The sequence below is a fragment of the Heloderma suspectum genome, chromosome 2 (genome assembly GCF_057233095.1).
Source record: "Heloderma suspectum isolate Gila_16-S chromosome 2, 16-S_ref, whole genome shotgun sequence".
Classification (NCBI taxonomy): Eukaryota; Metazoa; Chordata; class Lepidosauria; order Squamata; family Helodermatidae; genus Heloderma; species Heloderma suspectum.
The window spans coordinates 1,009,205-1,032,566 of NC_139459.1; the positions used below are offsets into that span (position 1 = coordinate 1,009,205).

At 63.0% G+C, this 23,362-nt stretch overlaps 1 protein-coding gene across 6 annotated transcripts in view; it reads right to left on the reverse strand.

Annotated features, from left to right (window-relative positions):
- Positions 1-2,706: 2,706 nt before the first annotated feature.
- The window catches only part of TLN1 (talin 1), a 69,932-nt gene continuing 49,276 nt past the window's right edge, over positions 2,707-23,362 (reverse strand). For 5 of the 6 annotated variants that reach the window (XM_084832720.1, XM_084832723.1, XM_084832722.1 and 2 more), the window contains exons 33-56: positions 23,105-23,248; positions 22,575-22,736; positions 18,718-18,858; positions 18,304-18,485; positions 16,215-16,347; positions 15,639-15,740; positions 13,979-14,149; positions 13,622-13,771; positions 12,498-12,599; positions 12,191-12,310; positions 11,717-11,863; positions 11,378-11,544; positions 11,091-11,274; positions 10,864-10,989; positions 10,574-10,690; positions 10,301-10,486; positions 9,603-9,710; positions 8,188-8,293; positions 7,818-7,942; positions 6,481-6,606; positions 6,325-6,387; positions 5,545-5,727; positions 3,856-3,984; positions 2,707-3,649 (exon numbers count right to left, since the gene is read on the reverse strand). In XM_084832720.1, coding sequence (XP_084688846.1) covers positions 3,518-3,649; positions 3,856-3,984; positions 5,545-5,727; positions 6,325-6,387; positions 6,481-6,606; positions 7,818-7,942; positions 8,188-8,293; positions 9,603-9,710; positions 10,301-10,486; positions 10,574-10,690; positions 10,864-10,989; positions 11,091-11,274; positions 11,378-11,544; positions 11,717-11,863; positions 12,191-12,310; positions 12,498-12,599; positions 13,622-13,771; positions 13,979-14,149; positions 15,639-15,740; positions 16,215-16,347; positions 18,304-18,485; positions 18,718-18,858; positions 22,575-22,736; positions 23,105-23,248 — 3,306 coding nt within the window. In that variant the 3' untranslated portion in view covers positions 2,707-3,517. The remainder of the gene's footprint in view (positions 3,650-3,855; positions 3,985-5,544; positions 5,728-6,324; positions 6,388-6,480; positions 6,607-7,817; positions 7,943-8,187; positions 8,294-9,602; positions 9,711-10,300; positions 10,487-10,573; positions 10,691-10,863; positions 10,990-11,090; positions 11,275-11,377; positions 11,545-11,716; positions 11,864-12,190; positions 12,311-12,497; positions 12,600-13,621; positions 13,772-13,978; positions 14,150-15,638; positions 15,741-16,214; positions 16,348-18,303; positions 18,486-18,717; positions 18,859-22,574; positions 22,737-23,104; positions 23,249-23,362) is intronic. The other variant, XM_084832724.1, reaches the window with a different exon arrangement.

Below are 23,362 nucleotides of genomic sequence, written 5' to 3' on the forward strand. Positions count from 1 at the left end.
AACACTCGGTAGCCTGGAGACCGCCCCCCCCCCCGCTGCAGGCCAGCGCAAGGAATTCTCACTCCAAGATCATCAAGCTCTGTCTCGGTAAAGCCAAGAGTTGCGCAGCTGGAAGGGATCCTGAATCTCTTTGCTATCGTAGGCACTGTCACACTCCTGAAATGTCATTCAAACTAACCCCCGAGCCATAAATGCATTCTTAAATGCTATATTCTGCTCTTCTGCCCAGTGTGGCTAGGGATGCATAAAAGTATGGAGGGAAGCCCATAATCCACAAAATGCGATCCAAGCTACAACCCCAAAAGTCAGCACCTGGCAGAAGGATTTTTTAAAGAGAGGAAGCTGTCTACCCTGCCCCCCCATCTGACCCACAAACTCGTCAATTGCACAGCCAGCCCCACTGGGCCAGCCCCCCCGAAAACTGGGGGAGGCATCTTCCCACAGCGAGAGCATCTCATTTTGCCACGCTGTTAAGCAGCACAAAGGACGTCAGCAGCACCTCAAACTCCAGCGCCTTCCCTGCTGCAGTGGGGGGTGGGGGCAGCAAGCTGAGCGGGGCAGGGGCCCTCCTGGCCAGCAGCTCCCGGGCAAGGGGCTCTTTGGCCTCCTGCGCTCTCCGGCTCTCCTCGGAGTGATGGGCCAGGAACAGGTGTGGGGTGGGGAGGGTGCCTTCCTTGTCACCCGGCCAGCTCAGCCCCTGGGGGCTATTTCTGGCTCTGGGCTCATTGGAGGCAGCTGGGGATTAGGGGAACCTCCACAGCCCAAACACGTAGCCTCGCACTGGCGCGCAGGCGCACACAGGCCCATGCCCACCGGGAGACGCTCGGGGGTGCCTCGCCCCACCTCCCAACAGGCCCCTGCTGGGCAGCTGGGGGCAGAAGCAAGCTCCCTCCGAAGAGGAGATGGACGCAGTGTCCGGCTGAGAGGCGCCTCAGGTCGGGCGGGGCTTGGCCCAGTGGCGGCTGGCCCCTGACGTGCTCTGTGCATTCTGGAGCTGGCCTGCCTGGACACACAGTGCAGGGGCTGCGGGGGGGGGGGGGTGCGGCTCCAGCAAGAGGCAGGTATGGTCTGGATGCTGTGAGCCTTGCTGGGGGCACAAGCCACGTCTGCTCCACCCGAGAGCGAAGCGCCCAGTCGTCCGGACAGAGGGAGCTGCCTTCTGCTGCGCCAGACCCTCAGGTCGCCTCGCCTCGCCCCCCGACTGGCAGCAATGGCCCCTCCTCCAGGGCTCGCACAGAGAACGCTCCTTCCCAGCTCTGCCTGGACAAGCTGGAAGGGACCGGACCTAGGACCCTCCCCTGGCAAAACACCCCAGCAGCAGCCTCTGCTCTGCTGCCCCACGCCTGGGAGGGGGCAGCAGCGCACCTCAGCATCTGCGCCACGGGCTGGGCAGCACAGAAGCAGCAGCTGGCTGTGCCAGCAACGGGGCCCCCGTGGGCACGGAGCAAGCTTGCTTCCAGCCCTTCCGGGAAGCAGAGGGGCTGCTGGGTCCTGGTGCAGGAGAGAGTGTCCCCTGGGGGAAGGGGCTACTCTGATGCCGGGGCGGGAGCAGCGGTAGATCATGAGCCCAGGCGATGGGTTGGGGCTCAGTTGCCCAGGACCCCCCCTCCGCCATTCTGCTGGGGAACCAGGCTGCAGCCCCTGCAAGGCTTGCCTCCCTCCTCGCGAGTGCGTGGCTCCATGCCACGCCGTGCCTGGCATTCTTTCCGTGCTAGAGAAGTTTGCCCGCTACCAAGAGGGCTCCCCTAATAGTCATGAACTAGTCTCAAGAGCACAGCAGATGTGGCAAGAGCCAGGAACCACACCGACCCCTGGGGGAGCAGGTGGCGCAAGGGGGCCTTGGGAGCGTCTGGGGGCAGAGGCTCCAGCTGGCCTCTTGAGCACAGATGCGCTGAGGCGCCACGGACTGGCGCCTGCTGCCAAAGGCTTGCCAGAGAGACCGAGGGAGGGAAAGCCGCGCAGAAGCCACACAGCTGGCCGGGCGAGGGCCACAGCCACGTTCCGACTCCCACTTGGCCACTCAGCTGCCTGGGCGAGGCCGGAGGACCAGGCAAGCCCAGGCGCCTTCCCAGCAGCCTGAGAAATCATGTCTCGTCACAGTTCTCTCCGCTCCCCTTTGGAATGGAGAGCAAGGGCCACGGGGCGGCGTCCTCCCTCTCGCCGGCCGCAGAGCGATAGCTCCCTTGTGGCCTGCCTGCTGGCCAGTGGGACAGCAACATGCGGTCACGCCGTGGGCTCGGGGGCTTGGACAGGAGGGCGCTCCAGGGGGAGATGGGCTGCGAACCTTCCTGGGCGGTCGGTGGGCCAAGTGGCCAGGCCTCTCTTTGGCCAGGGCATGACAGGCAAACACTCCACTGTGGCAAGGACGTGGCTGCTGGAGACACCTTTGGCAGGGGAGCCATCAGGACAGCAGCAGAGCTGGCTCTGGTCCGGCCCAGCTGAGGATGCTGCCGCCACCAAGATCCGCATGTGGCTGGCAAAGGACGAAGAGGCCCGTTGTCTGAGCGGGGCAGAGCGCGAGCTGGAGGGCAAGTGCAGAGCTCTGGGAAGCACCTTTGGGCAGAGCCTCCTTCCCACCCCACAGCTTAGCCCATTGTGTGGGGCAGGGTGCTGCACCCAACCAGCCCCACACGTGGCGGCAGGACAGACCCAAAGAGCTGGGGGAGGGGGGTGGCTCTACCGTTCCACCACCTGAGACACAGAAGTTGCAGGGAAACTAGTTTATTCAAGGCATCCTCGGGTGCTGATCCGATCCATTCATCCTTCCCTCCCTCCCTCCCCCAGAATCCCTGACAGAATTTACACAGGCAGCTTACTGATGTATCAAAATTACAAAAGGTGAGAAGCCTCAGCAAGTGGGGGGGGGGTCTCAAAAACGGGACCAAGCACAGGGATTGGGGGGGCTTGCAGCACAGAGAAGGACTGCTGCTGCTGGGTGATGCTGGGATAAGGGTTTTTTGTGGGGGGGGAGTGGGTGCCAGAACCAAGGGGTGGGAGGGGGTGACTGTTCTGGGCCCACAGAGGCAGGCACTTGGGAATAAAGAGCAGCGGCGGCAGCAGCAGGGCCGTGGCGGCAGGGCTGCCTCCGTGTCGGCCCTCCTCTGCCAGGAGCTGTGAACAGGGAGCACCCGCACCAGCCTGGGAGGTAGGCCGTGGGCCAGCCCAGCTTGAGGCGAAGACGTGGTTGGTGCGGAGGCCAAGGGGGCTGGCTGAGACGGGCCCCACTGCACAGCCAGGCCAGGCTGCCGCCCTCTGGCAGGAGCACCAGCCCGGAAGTGGGCCACGCGAGGGCCAAGGCACGCGGGGGTCCCTGGGAGGAAAGGGCCGAGCAGCTCCCCAGGCAGCCCGGGGCGTGGCGTGGGCGCGGCTTGCGCGTGAGCGGACGTGGCCGGTGCAGCAGCAGGGCAGGCTCGCGGTGTGCGCAGCATGCCCGGGCGGGAGAAGGCCCCGCAGTCCTTGCTCAGGGAGGGTAGGTGTTAAATAGGGGAGCAGCGGCAGAGGCAGGGGCAGCGGCGGCTCAGTTCTGCCCTTCGTCCCGCAGCTCCGATGGCAGGAACTTGTACTGCTGCTGCCGGATCATGGCCAGCTTCTTGCGCGCCTCCTCCAGCTCCCGCTCCTTGCGCAGCATCTCTTCTTGGGCAGCAATGATCTGAGGCGGGGAGGAGAAAGCGCTGCTGGGGGCGAGGGGAGCAGCCCAGGGCTCTGCCTAGCTCCCGAGGGCCCGCTCCTCGCTCTGTGGTCAATGGGTGGCGGGAGGAGCTTCCTGGAAGGCAGCCAGAGCGCTCCAGCAAGCACAGCCCCCCGCAGCCGCTCCCTGGCCCTCCCTCGCCCGAGGGGCGCTGCCAGGGTCCTCACCTGAGCAATCCCGCCGACCATCTTCTCCTTCACCACCACCGTCTCGTTCTCGTGGTCCTGGAAGGCGGCCGCTTTCTGCGCGGCCTTCACCAGGTTGTCCGACGCCCTCTTCACGGCATTGCCAGCAGCCTGGGCGTGGGGAGAGCGGGAGAGAGGGCACTCAGTGGGGAAGGGCTGGGTGGGTGCTGCAGCCCCACCCTTCACAGCCACGCACGCTCTTCAGCCGGCCACCGAGTAACTTCACCAGAGAGGCCCCCCGGGATGCTCAGATGAGCTGTAATCCCCGAGTCCTGCAGCCTCACAGGAAGAAAACCATCATGATCGCCCCCCCCACCGGGAGGGGGGCTTCGGTGCACCTCCTGAAGCCAACCCAAGGAAAGCAGACTCTTTGGGAGAGGGAAATGGGACCCTTGCGGCGGGGGGGCGTGTCTCTGCCAAGGAGGAGGAGTGTGGATGAAGGGCGGCTGGCTAACAGGGCGGATCCCCTCACTTTCCTGTGGCCAGGACAAAGCCATGCCCGCCACACCCCTGGGGTGCCAAGCCAGCCCTTGGCAGGCGGAGGAGAGCAGAGCGGAGCTGCGCGTCATCTGCTGGGCTTAATTAACGCCCCACAGCAAGACATCTGTCCTGGCGCACCTGCCAGGTGAGCAGCCCGGCCCGGCCCGCCGTTGCCCCAAGACCACAACGTGGCCCCCCCCAACCATTTGCATCTCTGCACGGCTGAGGACTCTACCCACAGAAGCAGCCTGCCTGAGCCCATGGCCCCAGAGCATGAGCGGGCCCTGGCCACCGCAAGGGACTGGCCAAGGGCCGCCGCCGCCTGACCGCAACTCGGGGTGTGCCGCGGCCTTCACGCCTGTGCTGGCGACGCCTGGGAACTGAGGCGCGCAGCGGCCGAGAGGGCTGTCCCATGAGCAGAACCAGAGTCCAGAAGGGCCCTGGGCAGGCGCGCCGGGGAGCCCGGAACGAGTCAGGGAGGAGAGTCCTTTGTGGGGCGGCAGCAGCGGCAGCTCAAGGGCGGTGGAGGACACGGCGGCGAGGCGAGGGAGGGAGGGGCCAAGGCCGGAGGAAGAGCCGGCTCAGCGCGCCTGTCCCCGTGGCCCACCCGCCGAGGGCACAGCCCAGCCGCCCCCGAGACACAGGCCGCTCTCCACCGGCCGCCCCACCAGCCCACAGGCCCCGGGTGCGTCCTCTGCAGCCGCGAACGCTCCGTCGCGGGGCTGACGCCGTCTCCCGCGCCCCCTGCTCCAGGCAGCCTCCTGCTGCGGCCAGCGCTCTGCCTCCCCAACATGCTGCCGGTCAGTGCTGGGGCCCTTAGCAGGGAGCTGGCGGGGCCCCCTGCAGAGCCACCCTGTGCTCCAGGCCAGGAGGAGGCCGGCACGGGGCCTTCCAGACGCAAATCTGGCTGCAGAATGAGGCGGGGGAGGCGGCTGGACTCGCCTCTCCAGGCCCGGTGCAAACAGCCTCCTCTGCGGCAGCCCCCCCCCCCCCCGCGGTCTGCACGGCTTCCTCCCACCGGGTGGAGCTGGGGACTGCCCAGCCCCAGAGCACCGCCCTGGGCCCCCAAAGGCCCTGCTGCCCCACCTGCCGGGCCGTAGCCTGGGCAGCCCCCCCAGCGCTCCCGGGAGCCTCGACAGGGCGAGGCCAGAGCCCGGGGCACCCCGGAGGACCCCAGAAGCAGCTGCTCACCTGCAGGCGCTTCATGGCCTCTGAGTCCTGGTCCGCCTTGACCTTGCAGGCCACCAGCAGCTGGGCCGTGGAGGCCGCCACCTGCTTGGCTGAGGAGATGAGCTTCTCCTCGCTGGCGTGGCCCTGCACCGCAGCGTTGGCAGCCTCGCACAGGTTGTTGGTGGCAGCAGCGACCATCCGGGCCTTGCGCAGGGAGGAGAGCGCGCGCGTCAGGGGCAGGGGGCTTGGGCAGGTGGCTGGTGCGGAGGGGGGCCTGTGGGGTGTCCCCAGAGGCCTGCTGGGATGGATGGGCCCCAGGGCCAGCTGTCGCTCTTGGGTGCCTCCCCCCGCCGGTGGGGGGTGAGAGAGCTAGCTGCATGGGGGCCCCTCCAGGGTGGAGCCTGGGCTGCGCCTTCTCCTTGGGGGGGCCGGGCAGCTCAGGCACAGAGCACCGGCCCTGTGCACGGGGGTGCAGCTCCACCCACGATGGATCGTGGGTCTTGCGCTGCCAGACACAAAGGGCAGGCAGGCAACTCCACGCTCGCCGGAGCAGGGGGTGCCTGGCTGTGTGAGGCCGCTCCAGGGAGCCCTTTCCTTGGTGCGGTTCCAGGAGCTGCGGCTGAATCCCCCCTCCCCCCCTGTTAAAAATGGGGGCTCAAGGTCATTCTGCCAGTAGTCCCGCTGCAGCTGGGGGGCCGCTCTTCAGGAGAGCCCCAGAGAGGGAGGAGGCACAGCAGGGAAGGGGTGCTCACAGCTCAAAGGAAGACCCCCCCCCCCCCGTTTGGAGACCTTCATACTCACGGCCGAAATGAGGCCTTGGGACCACTGTCCGTCATCCAGGGCGTTGGCTGGGATGGCGCCCACCTGACGGGGAGGGGGAGGGGTGAGTGAAGCCAGCAGGCTACCGAGAGACCGGACCACTCTGCGCCCCCCGCCCTGCCCCGCCCCACAGCTCACCTTCCCCTGGGCCACCAGTTCTCTCTGGGCCGCCGAGGCCGCTTTCACCAGGGCGCTGGTCGCTGCAGCAATGGACTTGGCTGCCTCCAAAATCTGCTCCTCGAAGTTCAGGCTCTCGTCCGCCTGCTGTTGGGGGACACAGGGGTGCAGAGGCAGCGTCAGGCAAGGCAAGGCAAGGGCCTCGCGGGTGCCTCCGAAGGCCAGCCGCCGGGGAACATGAGCAGGGTGTGTGTGGAGGGCGCTGCTGCACCGTCTCCTGCTCAAGGGCCTCCCACCGGGGCAACTGGTCAGCCCCTGTGGGGACAAAACGTGGCCCCAATGGGCCTTGGGTCTGATCCAGCTTCAGGGCTCTTCTGATATTCTTGTTCCTGGCACTGTGGCCATATTTCTAAAGCACCTCCAGAGCCCACAGTCTCCAGCAAGGCTTTATCTGATCAGCGGGCAGGCCCGAGAGTGAACAGCTGGCCTGCATATATTGCCCCCCCGAGGGCGTGCGCACGCACGTATTTTGGTTCCAGTGTCTTACTGTAATAAAGAATAAAAAAGAAAAAGCTTGTCGCTTTGATGGGTCCCTCTGGACAGGAGAAGCGGGGATTCTGCACACACGAACAGTGTTTTTTCCCTTTACCAAGGAATGGCAGTTTTGCTGATTAAAAAGGGCACTTCTGTGGTTCTGGCAGTATGCAAATGAACTGAACATAACTGATTAATACCAGTTCAAGACAGATCATTGAGGAAATCAAGGTTCTTTACTCAGTCGGCTATTGGGTGCTAATTAAAGAAACTATAGAGCTCTGGGCTAATTTACATAATTTTGGCTACAGCTTTAACATCTTCTGTCTGTATTTCTTTTCTCTTGTAAATAAACCAGATAATTTATTAAAGTGCTGATTGGCTTCTGACACGGCTCTGTGTGATGGAGCTGAATCTGGAAACCCTGCGGGGAAGTTTTAGTTTTTTTAAAAAGAGGAGGGAGCAACTAGATAGGAAGCTCTCTAGAAATCTCTCTGGACCCCAGCCTGGGGAGCAGCAGCACAGCGGGGCCAAGGGAGGGCCGGGCAGGATCCTGCAAAGGCCACCTGGGGCAGCTCTGAGACACATCCACGCCATCCAGGATGGCCTTGTGGAACAGTGGGTTCCGTGCGTGCGTGCACAAGAGGGGAACGGAGGCGGGCTCCCCGAGCCCTTTCTGCTGCCTTCCCCGCTCTCTCTTCCTTAGCAGCGCGGCAAGGGCCACGATGGCCCCCAGCAGCCCTTGCCCTTGCTGAGGTGGAGGAAGGGGACCAAAGCCCTGGATCAGAGGCAGGCAGGCAGAGGGGGAAGGAGCAGGGACCCACCTTGGGCTTGGCCCGGGGCTTCAGCTGCTCCAGCTTCTTGGCAGCGGCTTCGATCGCGGCTGCGGCACCCAGCAATTCGTTCTCCGCGATGACGGTGGGGTCCTCAGGATCCACCCACTCCGTTCCTAGAGGGGCGGAAGAGCTGTGAGAAAGCCGCGCTTCCTCCCCCCCCGCCTTCTCACGGCAGCCACCGCCCCGCAAGGCCCGCCAGACGCTCTCTGGCCATTTCTGGCCAGCTTCATGCTCTCCAACGGTTATGATCTCAAGCATGCCCATCCCCACATCCAAACGCTCGCTGCCCTGATGGGTCTCTCTGGACTGAAGAAGCAGGATTTATACACACACGGTGCAACGGCACCTCTCCCCCTACCTTTCATGGCCTCGGCTGCCTGGATGAGCTCGGTGACAGAGCCGGCCACCCGCTTGGAGTAGGCAGCCAGCTGCTGCTTCAGGTCATGGCTTGGCTTCTGGAGGACCTGGTAACAGCAGAAGGGGGTGAGTCCCTGGGCTGCCCGGGCATGTGTAAAGGCCCTGGGCACTCTGACCTGGCACCGCCCAGGCCCAGCGGTAGGCTGGGAAGGGTGGAGGGAGGCCGGATGAGGAAGTGTTCCGCTGGGCCATTGCCCAGTGGCTGGCTGGCCGCCCACCTTCAGATGACCCTGGGACCACCGCAGAGGGCTGGTGCTCCGGTTGTTCAAGCAGCACATCAGCCGCTCGGGACGTGCTGGAAGGAAGAAAGCTGCAGGGAGGCCAAGGAGGAGAGGCTGAAGGGGATTAAGAGGCTGCACAGGAGGGAGAGGCAGCGAGGAGAGGCGGCGTGAGGCAAGCAGGAAGGACCCTTCTCTCCGACAGTGGGGCAGCTGGCCTGCTGCAGAAGGCCTGTAACAGCCTTCCCGGGGCAGGCTAGCTGCCGTGGAGGGGAGGCAAGCTGCTCTAGGCATAGTGTGGTTGGCCGGCTGGCCTCAGGGCCATGGGTCAGAGCAGAGGGCCTGCAAGCGCCCCTCAGTTCTCACTTCTGGTGCTGGAGGACCTCCCCCTCCGGGTGACCAGCCAGGTCCCTGGCCCATGTCACCTGGGGGCTCTACTTGCGGCATTCTCAGAGCCAGCAGCTCCCAGGGGGCTTCTCCAGGCCGGCTCCTTCAGGCCTGCGAACTAATCACTGAACCTGGAAGGGTCCATGTGCCAAGCACGCGCTTTACCCTGACCTTGGGCTACTCCAGCCCTCGCCTCCTGCCCCTCTGCGACCCCTCCAGGGAAGGCTGCTAAAACAGTGGCAGACAGAGGTGTCAGCCCAGGGGATTTGAACCCAGAACACCCGCCAGGTGAGAGGTTAGCCACAATGCAGCTGGAACCTGCTTCCAGCAATATTAGCAACAACATCCCAGAAGCCAGTGGGCACGGCACAGCACAAAGGGCAGCCCTTCCAAAGGGCAGCCCTTCCAAAGGGCCCAGGGTTAATTAACGTGGCCGTCCGTCCATGCAGAGGAGCGTGTTGGCTGGCCCACTGCCTGGCACCATTGAGGGGTGGGGGGCCCACGGGGCTGGCTTCCTCCTGCCTTCCCATGCCCCTGGGTGGGATCTCCTCCCCCCTCTCCCCGTGCACACAGGCCCCGTGGCACACTCTCTCATGCAGTGCACTCCGTACTCACCGGCTGCCCCGCGGAGAGGAGGAAAGGAGAGACAGGTGAGAAGGGGGGAAGGAGGCGAGGCGGCGGTGGCAGAGGGGGTAGGAGTCCGGGCCCAGCATCCAGCACCACACAGGACCGTGGAGGGGGCAGCACTTACCACCAGCACGTGCTCCAGAAGCTCCAGGTAGCCGCCGGCACACTCCTTGCCAAAGCGCAGAGCTCGGTGCCGGACTTCGCCGCTCACCTCGGGGTGGTAGGCAGCTTCCTGGAAATCGCACCTGTGAGAAAGCTCTGCCCAGCAGGACAGGTCCGCGCACCAGCCCAATGGGAAGGGAAGGGAACGGAGACAGCCCATGCGTTGGGGCAACAGGGCACGGAAGAGGCCCAGCCGAAAGCAGGCCAGGCCAAGTTCTGCCAGGGGTTCCGAGGTCTGCAGGGCCCGTGGCAATTCAAGGCTTTGGCCAAGCCTGTTTGCAGGCTCTTGTGCTCCTGCCCTCGAGGAAACCAGCCCGCGGCTAGCAGGGGGTGTGCCCCTCACATCCACGCCAGAAGTGACTCTGCCGGAGCTGCCCGCCTGTGGAGAACAGAGCGAGGCTTCTGGGCAGATAGCCCACCGGGGCCCAGGGGGCAGCCTTGCTCATGGGCAGCTGCCAAGCTGGGATGCCCCGACTGGGATGCCCTGCCCGCGGGATGCCACCACAGCAGCCCATGGGGCTGTGGAAATCTGACCTCCCCTCCCCTACACAAGCAAGAGGGGCCCACAATTCCCACCTCAGCAAGGCCCCTACAGCCTGCCGCTGTGGGCCTTGTGGGTGCAACCCTCCTGCTGCTCTCCCCCCACGGCTGCCCCCACACCTTGCAAGAACGCAACATGTCTGCAATGGCCCGGCGGCTCAGGTTGGCTGTGGCGATCACGTCCTCCTGCCGGCACGAGTTGCCGGCTGCCACAGCCTTGGCGGTGGCCATGGTGATGCCTTTTGTCATGCGGATGAAGTCCTCTGGCGTTGATGTCTTGGCAGGGGGCACCTGGGAGCAGAACACCTGCAGGAGACGGAGGCAGGGTCAGGTGGGGTGGGGAGCACGTGCGCCGGCATGACAGCCCCCGGGCCCGGCAGCGGCCACACTCACGGCCAGCTCCTGGCGGATGTGCTCAATGGTGGCCTCCAGCGCACGCGTCCCCTTCGTGGCCTCGTCCTCCACGGCCTTCACCGTCTTCAGCAGCGAAGTGACGTTGGTGACCATCACCTGCCAACCGGGCAGCCAGAGAGATTCTCAGCCTTGCGAGTGGATGGGGCCGGGCAGCGGACTGCCTGGAGGAAGCGCGTTCCCCTCCTGCCCTGTGCCGCCTTCCCCTGCCTCAGTGGGGCCCTGGCCTTGCCCCTCACAGGGCTCAGGACTGGCTGTGCGCCCCTGCCTACCTTGGCAGAGTTCTTCAGCTGGTAGACAGCCGGGTCATCCCCAGACTTGCCCGCAGCAGCCTTCGTGGCGCTGATCAGGTCCCCGAGAGCTTTGGCCACATCCTTCACCGCGTTGATCAGAACCACCTAAGTGCAAGAGAACCTGGGTTGAGAGGAGAGACCCAGAGGGCAGAATGGAACCAGATCCAGGGAGGGGTGATGTGCCCGCCCTGAGCGGCTGCCCTGACCTGGGTCTCGGGGTCCTCGGAGCCCAGGCTGGCCGCCCCTAGCTTCACCACCTCGGCCAGACGCGTGATGGTCGCGACGGATGACTGGGCTGCTTGGGCTAACTTCTCCTGGCTGGCCGTGGCGTTCTGCACCAGCACCTTGGTGTCCTCTACCAGCGCCTTGGCTGTCTTCAGGATGCCCTCCCTGCCAAAGAAGGGTGATTCAGAGCCCAGGCGTGGGAGGGAAAGCAGCCCGTGGCCTGCTGAGGGCCACTGAGGGCCTGCTGGACCCCGGGGGGGGGGGGTACCTGTGATCAGCAAAGGTCTCTGCATTCTCACGGTTGAGGGTCCCAGCAGTGGCAAACATGATGGTGGTGTCCAGGTCAGCGATGATGCCAGAGACTGCGCTGGCCGCCGTGATGCAGGCCTGGGTGCCACGGTTGCCAGCCTGGAGGGCTGCCAGCACATGAGACACCTGTGGGCAGAAAGCACACCTGGCCTCTAGCCCTCTGCGCCCAGGCCCGACAGCATCCCAGGGCGTGCTCAGGCACATGCATTCACACGAGCAAGAGGCAAGCAGGAGAGGAGGAGGAGGAGGAGGAGGAGGAGGAGGAGGCGGCAGAGGCCCCCGTGCCCCTGGAAGGTACCTTCTCGGAGACTCTGCGGGCACACTCGATCAGCTCCTTCTTGGTGTAGGCGTCACTGGGGCTACACTGGAGGGCTCCGGCCTTGGTCACCAGCGCGGCACAGCCGTGGCCCAGATCCTGCACACGGTTCTTGATGTGGGAGCCAATCTGGAGGGTGGGGAAGAGAAGCCGCGGGAGCCCGCTGGAACACTGCCACCCCACGTGGGCTCTTTCTGCCCCCACCCCAGGCATCAGTGGCCCCCCCCTTCCCTTCAGGGGTCTGAGGAGACCAACACCCTGTCAGCAGATCCGCGGCGGGGCGTCTCCACCTCTCGAGGAGCCAGCAAAAGCGGCTGGGCGTTTGCGCCTCCTGGTTCATGCCACAGAGCCCTCAGCCAAGCCCCCCAGCACCGGCAACCCCGCAGGAAGCCCCTCCCCGCTGCCGCGCCGCCGCAGCGCCCCAGCAGGAGGCCCTGGCCGGCCCCGGCTCCTCACCTCCTCATTCTCAGCAGTCAGGGCGGCAGGCTTGGCCTGGAGGGCCAGCTGCCCGTAGTCACTGGTCAGCTGGTTGGCCAATGTGCCCAGCTCATCTGGATTGGTGGTGGACTTGGTGACCTGCAACGTGGGGAGGAAGGGGCACTTAAGGAGAGCAGGGAGGGGCCCCCGGGGCCCCCCAAATTAGGGTGACAGTGGGGTGCTGTGGAGGAGCCTGGCCCAGACCCGTTTGGAGAGGCTGCCTTTGCCTCAAGGCCTTCCCCCAACAAGGCTGCCCCCGCTCACATCTCTCCCTGCCCCGCCTCACCATCTCCTGGACAGTCACGGCGATCGCCTTGGCCGTCTTCACCATGGTTGTCTGGTAATCCACAAAAGTGCCCTCAGGTTCTCCCACTGGGCCCTCATCTAGCTGCACGGGAAGGCAGGTTGGAAGGTTCATTCCGCAGACCACCACGGCCTCTGGCCCAGCCTCCGCCCCCCCCCCCCCCCCCGGCCCCAGTTCCCTCCCAGCCGATGGCAAGGGGCAGGTCGAGGGGCCAGGCTGGCTGGCGCGTCTCTGCACCCAAGGATCTCAGCGCCACCCTGGAAGCAGCAGGGACCCTGTGCTGCCCAGAGCCAGCCCGCCGGCTGTCCTCCCGCTCCCCATGCCCACGGGCACCGCCACCTCTCCAGCTGCCTGCTGGCCCCTCCCCCAAGAAGCAGCCAGGAGCCTCTCCTTCCTCGGGACGCCGGGAGGGAAGGCCAGGAAAGCAACGTGAGCTCAGTGACTGGCACCGCCGCGAGGAGAGGCTGGACGCGAGGGGCACAGGCCGGGTGTCTCGCGCCCTCCCCGCCACCTCTTGCTTCTTCTCGAGGCGAGTTCACTCTGCGTGGCCAGTGGACCCAGGGCTGCCGAGCGCCGGGGCTGCCAACCCGTGCTGTGCAGTTCTGCCCCTCCCATGCCTAGGAGCACGGAGCAGAGGTGGGAGCTTCCCAGGGGCCAGCCTGTGCGCTCCCACCGAGGCACAGAGAGGGAGACGCTGCCTTTGGCCGCGGCAGGCCAGCCTGGGTCAGCCGTGGCGGGGAAATCCCCGGCCGTCTTTCAGGACATCAGCCAACCCCACAAACAGCGAAAGCGCCGGGGGATCCTGCATCTGTGCACTGGGCACTCCCATCCGGGACACCTTCCTGGCCCCTCCCATGGAGCCACAGGGAGCCATTCCGCCCAGCTGGCACTGCTGCCAGTGGGGGGCAAAGTCCGGCTTCTGCATCTCTTTAGCCCCCGCCTCAGGTGCAGCCGGCTTCCTCCTCTTGCTCCACATGGGCCGTGGGCAGCTGTACCCTGGTGTGGGACACGGGGGGGGCATAATAGGCGGGTGGAGGGCCAAGCACCTGCTGGTGGCGGGGCTGTGCCACAGGAGGCGTCGGCATCCACGCAGCGCCCCCCCTCACCTGGTTGATGGCTTGCGTGATGGAGTCCACCATGCCGCCCACCACCCCTGCAGCGCTGGCGGCTTCGTTGAGGGTGGCCGTGAGGTCCTCGACGGCCTCCTTCATCATCTGCACAGCCTCCTCCAGGGCCTCCTGCGTGTGGGCCGCCTGCTGTGGGGAGAAGCATGTCTCACCCGCTGGCGAGAGCAGGAGAAGGGGCCAGCCGAGAGCAGGCTCCCGTCGCGCTGTGTGGGCGCACACTGCAGGGGCAGGCCTTCTCCCCGCCTGCTGGACGCAGGACAAGGCCCCGGCACTGGGAGCCCGGTGCCCGGCCACGCCGCCCGGTGCCTCCGTGCAAACCCGCCGTCCCGTGGGCACCTTGGGGTTGCCCCCGGCCTCCTTGGCCGTGTAGAGCATCTGGAGAGCAGACTCGGCCAGGGTCTTGGTCTGGTCCAGGAGATTCATCTGCTGCTGGTGGTTGAGCATCTTGGAGGCCGCACCCACGGCTGCCAGCACCAGCGGCTCGAAATACTGAGCCAGCTGCGACACCTGGAGGGGGAGACGCAGAGCCTCAGTCCTGGCCTGGCGCACGGCCGGGCTGGCTCGGGGGGGGCCCTCCTCCGGCTCCCGGCAGACAGAGCCACAGCAAACGCCTGGAGGCCCTGCAAGGGGGACCTGCGCATGGGGGCGGGGCGGGGCCACCTGCTGCCCGCTGCTGCAAGGGCGCTCCTTCCCCCTTGCCCTCCCTCGGCCCTTGGGTGCCTTTCATTGCCGCTAGGAAGGCCTTGGCAGAAGAGTTCAGAAAGAGTCCAGGAACTGGTTCAGAAGAAGTCCGGGAACGGAGGGAGGGCTGAAGCGAGCCGGGGAGGGGCTGCCTGGGGGAACAGCCAGGAATGGACGATTTGGCCGTTCCACTCAGGGAACCAGCACACTCCGGTTCTGCAGCCTTGTGCCAGCGGAAGGATGCTTGGCTGCCCTTTCACTCAAGGCGCAGCAGCCATCCGCCATGGCCCCAAATCGTGTGCGCGCTTGTCCCATTTTGCACAGACTTGGTTTTCACACATTTTAAAAATGGCACCGCTCTTCTGTGTTGCAATATGAATTTCCTGGTTTGCTCCGACGGACCGTGGTGACTCGCTTCCAGCAGAGCGACCTGCTGTCCAGCCCCAACTTCCCTTGAAATGGAGGCCAGCGTTCCGCAGGGATTGAGCCACCTATAACTCTGGGTGGCTGGGCAGGGACAGAGGATGCCTCTAGGGCCCAGCCAGCACTGACCAAAGGGCAGGGCTGCCAGAGGGACCGTTCCACCCCCAGGGTCTGCATTGCCCCTCCCACTCTGGTGGAATGTGGCTATCCAAAGCAGGGACCGGGGGGGGGGGGGGGCGGCAGTGGCTGCCCACCTGGCTGGTGCTTTCTGGGGAGGAAATGGGCCTTCCAGCCTCCCTGAGCAACCACACCCCTTGTGAACGTGAGGAGCATCTCCTCCTCTGGACGAGGCAAGCTGGGGCCAGCTCAGCCTCCTCAACCTGGAGCTGAGCCTTGGCGGCTGGTGAGGAGCCATCCCAAGCAGGACCCCCAGCAGCCAGGGCGCTCCAGCAGCTGGGCTTCCTGAGTGCCGAGCCTCCTGGGTGCCACCCAGATGGCAGTGCCAGCCTTGGCACCCGACTCAGGCAGCTGGCCCTGAGCACCAACGCCTGCCCACCAGGCCCCGTGAAGGCCCAGCCTCGGCCCGCTCCTCCACCCCCGAGCATCTCGCTGCGCTGCCTAGCTAAACTCTCACTTGCTCCCTCCTCTCCTCTCCCAAAGGCTGCTTCGGGGCTCCAGCCTGACCCACTGTGGACAGTGCTGCTTGCCACTTGAGCCCACTGGCTTGGTGGCCAACAGCTGTCCACGCCGGACAAAGGAACAGGATGTCAGAGAGGTGCTGCTCCATTTCTTTGCCCAGCGCCTACCTCTTTGAGGCAACTTCCCACGTCCCTTGTGAAAGGACCGCAACCGCATCCTTCTCTTGCATCTCCTCCGGCTGCTGCCCCCTTACCTTGTGCCCCAGCTGGGAGGCCTCCGCTCGCGCTGCACCAGCCACCGGCTCAATGAGGTTGCTGATCTCCTGGACGGCCGTGAGCATCTGGTTGTGCAAGCCCTGGGCAGAGGAGGGAGGAGGGTGAGGTCCCGGCAGGCCTGGCCCAGAGAGGCAGCAGGGAGCCGGCCGGCCGCTACAACTGGGGGCGGGGGATCCCTGGCAGTGGCAGCGGCGGCTAAGAACCGGTGCCCTGCAGCTGGCTTCTCCTCTGGACTGGAGCAGGTGAGTGCTTGTGAGCCGCCGTCCTCCTAACGGCAGCCTTCTGCCGCCCTCCCTCTCCCCCCAGGAGAAATGGATGCCTGGGGGACGCCCAGCGTGCCCTCCCATGCACAGGGACCCTCTGCGGTGCTCAGGCTGGGAAGCTGCCACAGACTCAGCAAAGGAGCTGCCACAGGATAGCCAGGCATGGGTGCCTGTCCACCGTGGACAAGGATCCTGCGCAGCACTAGCCTTCGCATTTCAATGACACAGAAGTGTGAGACGCCAGCAGGCGCCCGAGTTGCCCGCCCCGATGGCCTGGCGCCCCTTCCTCACCTCCTGGGAGATACCCTCGCGGGGGGCCAGCTGCTGGCTGATGGCGGCCAAGGAGGCCTGGTCCACGTCCCGGATGCATTTGGTCAGCAGCTCAATGGCCTCGTCGCATTCCCGCTGGCCAGGAGCCTTGTCTCTAAGGAAACGGCCTCCGTAAGCAGGGCGCACACCCCAAGAATGCGCACGTGCACACACACAGAGCAGCCTCCAGGCACGGGCCACGCGAGGCAGGAAGGCAACCCCTCCAGCTCTGCAGAGATAAACTGGGCATCCACTCTCTCGTTCCGCCTAGTTCATTCTCTGTGGGCTAGTCACAGGGAAGGGCCCGGAGCAGTGCAGGACCCCCAAGCCCTGGGAAATCGCACCCAGCCACTCTCCTGGCTTCCCGGGGTTGCCTGCTGCTTTCAAACCAGCTTCAATCTCAAAAAGACAGAAGTGCTCCTGGGCAGAGACGTCTGGGAAGGAGCGTTGCATGCTGCAGCTGCCCCCCACCCCCATGAAAACTCGGGATGGCACTCCGGGTGCGAAGGTAGGCCTGACTAGGCCTTGCAAGTTTGGTTCAGGCAAGGTGCCCGATGGGACTGGAAGAGAAGGTGTGTGTCTGGCCATGAGAAGGTGATCGTACCTTGCTCATAAGCAGGAACTCCTATCCACCAAAGCAACTCATCCCTAAAGATAAGAAGGCCGCTGCGCTGTTGAGACTGTTGCAGAGCACTAACTGGTTTCTGAGCGTGCGCAGTGTGTTTTCTTTGTTTTCCAACTTTCAGTCTGAATAAATGCATCCTGTTTCTTTTATTTGGGAGAGATGCAGTTCTGTCTGTCTCTCCCACGGCCATGATGTGCTTTAATAAATTTCTGGCTGTTCAACCAAACCGGCCTTGGGTTATTTCCTTAACTTGGGGAAGCGCCTGGATCCAGCAGTGAGACCGGGTGCTCAGGCAAGGAGTGTGGCCAAGAGTGCCTTGGTCTAATTCAGGGTGGGACATTAGCTGCGCCTGTGCCTGGGAAACTCGGATCCAGCCAGGGTGACACATGCCTCCTTTGCGTCATGCGCAGACTACTGCAATGCATTCTAGGTGGGGCTGCCTTCAAAGACTGACCAGAAGCCTCAGCTGGTCCGGAATGCTGACCAGAGCCTGCTACTGGGAACAAGCGACCCCCCTGTCACAAGGGTCACACCGGCTTCCAACCCGTTTCTGGGGCCCATGCAGAGAGCTGGCTATGACTTGAAAGCTCGCTGCAGCTTGCGGGAATAGGAGGGTAAGGAGAGACATGAGAGGGGTGTACAAAATTTCGCCTGGTGTGGAGAACATGGATGGGGAGGCATTTTTCTCCCTCTCTCACAATGCTAGAACCCCAAGGGGCCATCCCATGAAGCTGACAGGTGGGAGATTCAGGGCAGAGAAAAGGAAGGGCTTCTTCCCGCAGCGCAGGGTCAGACTATGAAATTCACTACAAGTTGTAGTGATGGCCACCAGCTTGGATGGCTTTAAAGGGGGCTGGACAAACTCGTGGGGGAGTAGGCTGTCCACGGCCACCAGTTCTGCTGTGCCAGGGCACTGTTAGTGCTCCAGGACCATTCCTGCTATTTGCCCTTTACTGCATTTTGCTGCCGCGGTGCTGTGGCCTGCCTGGAAGCTTTCGCCAGGAAGGCAGGTGTGTTGTTGGGATGCAGAGCGCCACAGCAGGCACGAGGCCTGCCTGCCGCGCCGTGCTCCGCTGCGGCGCATTAGCAGCTGGGAAGGCGGCAGACCGGGCTGGGGGAGCTGCGCAGGGCAGAGGCGACGGGCCTGGACCGCTGCTAGGGTAGAGCCAGAGTCGCAGGCAGCTGCCCTGGGCCGGGACGTCTGCGCTCCTGCCTCGGCAGTCCGTCCCTGGGGCCAGGAGAGCGGCGGGCCGGAGGCTGACTTGGGCGAGCTGGCCGGGACAGACGGCCCACCCGGGGCCCCCTCCGCTGGGCCACCCGCAGTGCCGCCAAGGGCGGCGCCACCCCTGACCCTGGCTGGGCTCCACGAGGCCCAGAGCCACCACCAGCCGAGCGCAGCCGAGCAGGACGCGGGTGCTCCGGGAGGGCTGAGGGGCCCCGGCCCACCTCATGTTGGTGATGAGCTTCTTGATGGAGTCGGAGACGGTGCGTGAGTGCCCAGCCAGCACGGACCACTTGGGCGGGTCCTTGGGGTTGACGGCCAGAGAGCGAGCGGTCTGGATGAGGCCAGCGGAGCTCTCCAGCATGGTCTTGGCAGAAGAGACAATGGGCTCCATGGCCCTGCGGCCCTGCAAGGGGAGCAGCAGGTTGGTCAGGGGGGGCGGGGTGGGGCAGGGGCGGGGGCACAGGCAAGTGTGTGTGTGTGGGGGGGAGAGCCAGGGCTCTGGAAGGCACCCTCATCCCCAGAAGAAGGCTGCCCTCTATTTCCAAAAACACCAGCACGCGCCCTCCCCTCTGAAGGACCCCCTGGACCCCGGTATCCCCCCCCCCGCCTCCACCACACACATTCCACACACTTGCCTCTAGGCTGATCTGCGCAGGAACAGTCGCAAACTCCGGGTTGGAGGCGAATGCCGTCAGGTTGTCCACCGCCTCAATCAGGGGGGCCGTGGCTTCGCGGCAGCGCTCGCGGTTCTCCGGTGTGAAAGCCCCATCCAGTGCCTGGAGGGAGACACACGCCGCCTGCTTTTAGCCCCCCTCCCCCTATTGAACCCCACAGGCCATTGCCCAAACGTCCAACTGAGGCAGGGGTCCATCCCAGCTCATCTAGTAACACAAAGATGATAGTCTGCGCTGCTACGAGCAGCACAGCAGCCATGTTCTGAACCAGCCAGTCCAACCAAGCTGATGGGAAAAAACAGCTCACTGTGGCAGGAGCGCCCCTTAGCACCCATCACCTTCCATCTACAGTCAGCGTGCTCTCTTCTGTTGTGAGATCATAGAATCATAGAATAGTAGGATTGGAAGGGTCCTACAAGGCCATCGAGTCATCACTGCAGTGATTACGCGACGCCAACATGGACATGTCAAGAACAAGTCCTGCCAGACGAATCTGATCTCATTTTTTGATCAAGTCACCTCCCTTGCGGACTGTGGGAATGCTATAGACATCATATACTTCGACTTCAGCAAAGCTTTCGACAAAGTGCCCCGTGATATCCTAATGAGCTCAAAGTGGGCGAGATGAAACAACGATCCAGTGGATCCACAGTTGGCTACAGAATCGGACTCCAAGAGTGCTCATCAATGGGACCTTCTCAAACTGGGGGGAGGTAACGAGTGGGGTGCCGCAGGGCTCAGTCCTGGGCCCAGTGCTCTTCCACATCTGTATTAATGACTTGGAAGAGGAGGGGCAGGGAATGCTGATCAAATTTGCAGATGACACCAAAATGGGCGGGATAGCTAATACTTTGGAAGACAGAAACAAAATTCAAAGTGATCTGGATAGACTGGAGCGCTGGGCAGAAAACAACAGAATGACCTTTAATAGGGAGAAATGCCAAGATCTGCACCTCGGAAAAAGATACCAAATGCACAGTTACAAGATGGGGGATACGTGGCTCAACAATACTACAAGCAGGAAGGATCTGCACTGGTTAGGCCTAATCTGGAGCCTCATCTGGAGTACTGTGTCCAGTTCTGGGCACCCCACTTTAGGAAGGATGCAGACAAACTGGAGAGGGTTCAGAGGAGGGAAACAAAGATGATCAGGGGACTGGAAACAAAGCCCTATGAAGAGAGACTGAAAGAACTGGGCATGTTTAGCCTTGAGAAGAGAAGACTGAGGGGAGATAGGATCCCCCCTGCCTCTCCTCTGGCCTCTTCGCAACAGAGGGCGTGCAGCCGCTGCTCTGCCCTCCTAGACCAGGAAGCCTTTTGCCCGCTTCTGCTGGGCAGCCCACCTGCCTGAGCCTGGCTGCTGCTGGGCTGCAGCCGATCCTCTCGACCCACACAGGCTGGAAGGGCTCCCAGCAAGGTGCCTGAGTGCTGCCTCCTCTGGCTCCCGCCTCCCCCAGCCTCCCGTGGGGGGCTTCTGCTCTCCTGCCCTGGAAGAAGTGCCACCCCAGCCATTCCCAACTTGGGGGCCTATGCCAAGGACTGTCCATTACCTGGGCCTGGGTGCAAGCTGGGTCGATAAGGTTCTGACAGGCCATCTGGATGGCTTGGTTGGCTGTCATAAACTGGGTGGGGTCCACCAGGCCTTGAGCAGGGGGTTGGACTCGATGGCCTTGTAGGCCCCTTCCAACCCTACAATTCTATGATTCTATGAGTCCAACCCCCTGCTCAATGCAGGAAACCAAGTCAGAGCATCCCTGACAGATGGCTGTTCAGCCTCGCCTTGAACACCTCCAGTGTGGGAGAGCCCACCACCTCCCTAGGGAATCGGTCCCATTGTCGTATTGCTCTAACAGTCAGGAAGTTTTTCCTGATGTTCAGCCGGAATCTGGCTTCCTGTCACTTGAGCCCATGATTCCGTGTCCTGCACTCTGGGATGATCGAGAAGACAGCCTGGCCTTCCTGACAACCTTTCAAGTATAGAATCATAGAATCATAGAATAGTAGGGTTGGAAGGGGCCTACAAGGCCATCGAGTCCAACCCCCTTGAAGTACTTGAAGAGCGCTATCATATCTCCCCTCAGCCTTCTCTTCTCAAGGCTAAACAGGCCCAGTTCTTTCAGTCTGTCCTCATAGGGCTTTGTTTCCAGTCCCCTGATCTTTGTTGCCCTCCTCTGAACCCTCTCTGGTTTGTCTGCATCCTTCTTAAAATATGGTGCCCAGAACTGGACACAGTACTCCAGATGAGGCCTAACCAGTGCTGAGTAGAGGGGGACTAGTACTTCCTGGGATTTGGAAGCTATGCTTCTATGAATACAGCCCAAAATAGCATTGGCCTTTTTTGCAGCTACATCACATTGTTGGCTTATATTCAGCTTGTGATCGACAACAATTTCAACGGAGATGGCCCTCCGTTTGAATCTGTTCTTTGTCAAACACTTCAGTGACTGTCGAGCCAATGGCTCTGCTGCCACAAGAATCCACCAGCCAAACTATTCCCAGAATTCAGAAACTTTATTTTGACGTCCGAAAGCCACATTAGGGGCGTCAAAAACTATGGGGGCTTTTGTATTTTTTCTAATGGACCAACTCAGGAGAAGAAATGATATGCAACTTTCCTGTTTGTTCCTTTGTTAGATTTAAGAAATCGTGTTGCCCATGAGTGCAAAAAATGTTTGCACTGCATTTTGGAGTCCGTAAGATTTTCTAGAAATCCCACTGGTGGTGGAGCTGGTTTGGGAATCTCAGCAGCAGCCCAGGAGCCAGTCGCCAGGCCCCGTTCCAGAGGCGCCAATAGCTCTTGGGTGCCTGGATTTGCACAGCTGCTGTTGCTCCCGGGCTGAGGGAGTGTGCTTGCCTCTGAGGCACAGGACACAGGAGCCGTGTGCCAAAGGAGTCTACGAGCCCCAAGGGGAAAGCCAGCCCTGAGGCGAAACGCTGCCCTTCCTCCCCACCGAGGCGGGGGCGTCTTCAAAACAGAGGTGGCCATGAGCCATCCGTTTCCCACTCTGACAGGTCTTGGCAGGAGAACCTCCAGGCTGCACAGAAGGACAAGACTTCTGCCAAAGGGCACCCAAGGGTGCTTTGGCCAGCCTGACAGGATTGTGCTGAGGTGCTCAAGGTTTAGCTCCCTTTCGGTTTCCCACGCCGAATTCTGTCTTCTTAACCAATATACATATGAAAGTTTTGCTGCCGGGGTGTGTGTGTGTGTGTGTGTGTGTGAGAACGGCTCCCTGCACCTTCTCGGACTTCAGAGGCGCCTGGTCTTCGGCTACGCCCGCTGTCTTAGTGACCAAATGGCCTGCAACTCCCTCTGGGGCAGTGCAGAGTAATTATCAGGGCTGACACCCATTAAAACATTTACGGTTCGTTAATCATCAAGCTTTTAACTAGTTAATTATTTGTGAAGGTATCTGCATATTGGCAAGACCTGTTTTGGGATACTGAAGGAAGCGTGTTAAGTTCTCAGTCTAATTATCTCCTTTCCTCGCTCAAAGGGTGTGAGGCCAGCCGCGTGGTTCCACCATGCAGGACCTGAAGTGAGTCCCTGCATTCCTGACTCTCAGGCTCACTGGCTCCTAGGCCCGCGCCCTGCGCGCCAGCTGCCTGGTCTCCATGCTTCCGGTGTGTGCTCTGCGTGGGAGGCCAGGCTGTGCAGCTTTCCCGGCTTAAGAGCAGGGAGCTGGTGGATGCAGACTCGCCCCAGAGTAGGCACGGGGGGTTCTTGACCTGCCCTTTCCTAAGGAATGCCGCCCCCCAGACTAGCTGTGGTCTCACGCCCCCCCCCCAGCCCCCCGCGCTTTCAGACCCAGCCTGGGTACCTTAATGGTTTTGACGAGGTTAGCGGTGCTGTTGGCCACCTCCTTGGCAGACTGGACAAACTGGCGCTTGGCCACCGGGTTGGCGGTGCGGGACGAAGCCAAGCGACAGGTGTTGCAGAGGGCAGATGTGTGCTTGGCCACGATGGTGGCAGCCGACAGGACCTGTGGGAGGCAAGGGGGCTCATCCGCCTTCGCCCATGGCCTGAGGAGACTTCCCGGGCCGCCTGCCTCTCCTCTGGCCTCTTCGCAACAGAGAGCATGCAGCCGCTGCTCTGCCCTCCTAGACCAGGAAGCCTTTTGCCCGCTTCTGCTGGGCAGCCCGCCTGCCTGAGCCTGGCTGCTGCTGGGCTGCAGCCGATCCTCTCGACCCACACGGGCTGGAAGGGCTCCCGGCAAGGTGCCCGAGTGCTGCCTCCTCTGGCTCCCGCCTCCCCCAGCCTCCTGTGGGTGGCTTCTGCTCTCCTGCCCTGGAAGAAGTGCCACCCTGGCCATTCCCAGCTTGGGGGCCCATGCCAAGGAGTGTCCATTACCTGGGCCTGGGTGCAAGCTGGGTCAATAAGGTTCTGACAGGCCATCTGGATGGCCTGGTTGGCTCTCGCAAACTGGGTGGGGTCCACCAGGCCTTGCTGGCCAGCTTGGCTGTTGGGATCTGAGACACCGACCAGGTAGGCTGCCTGCGAGCAACAGCAGAGCAGAGAACAGATGAGAGCAGGCCAAAGGTGGCCGGGGCCGGGGGAGGCCAGGCTGGGATGGGCAATGGCTTCTGGGGCAGCAACACCCCGCTCCCT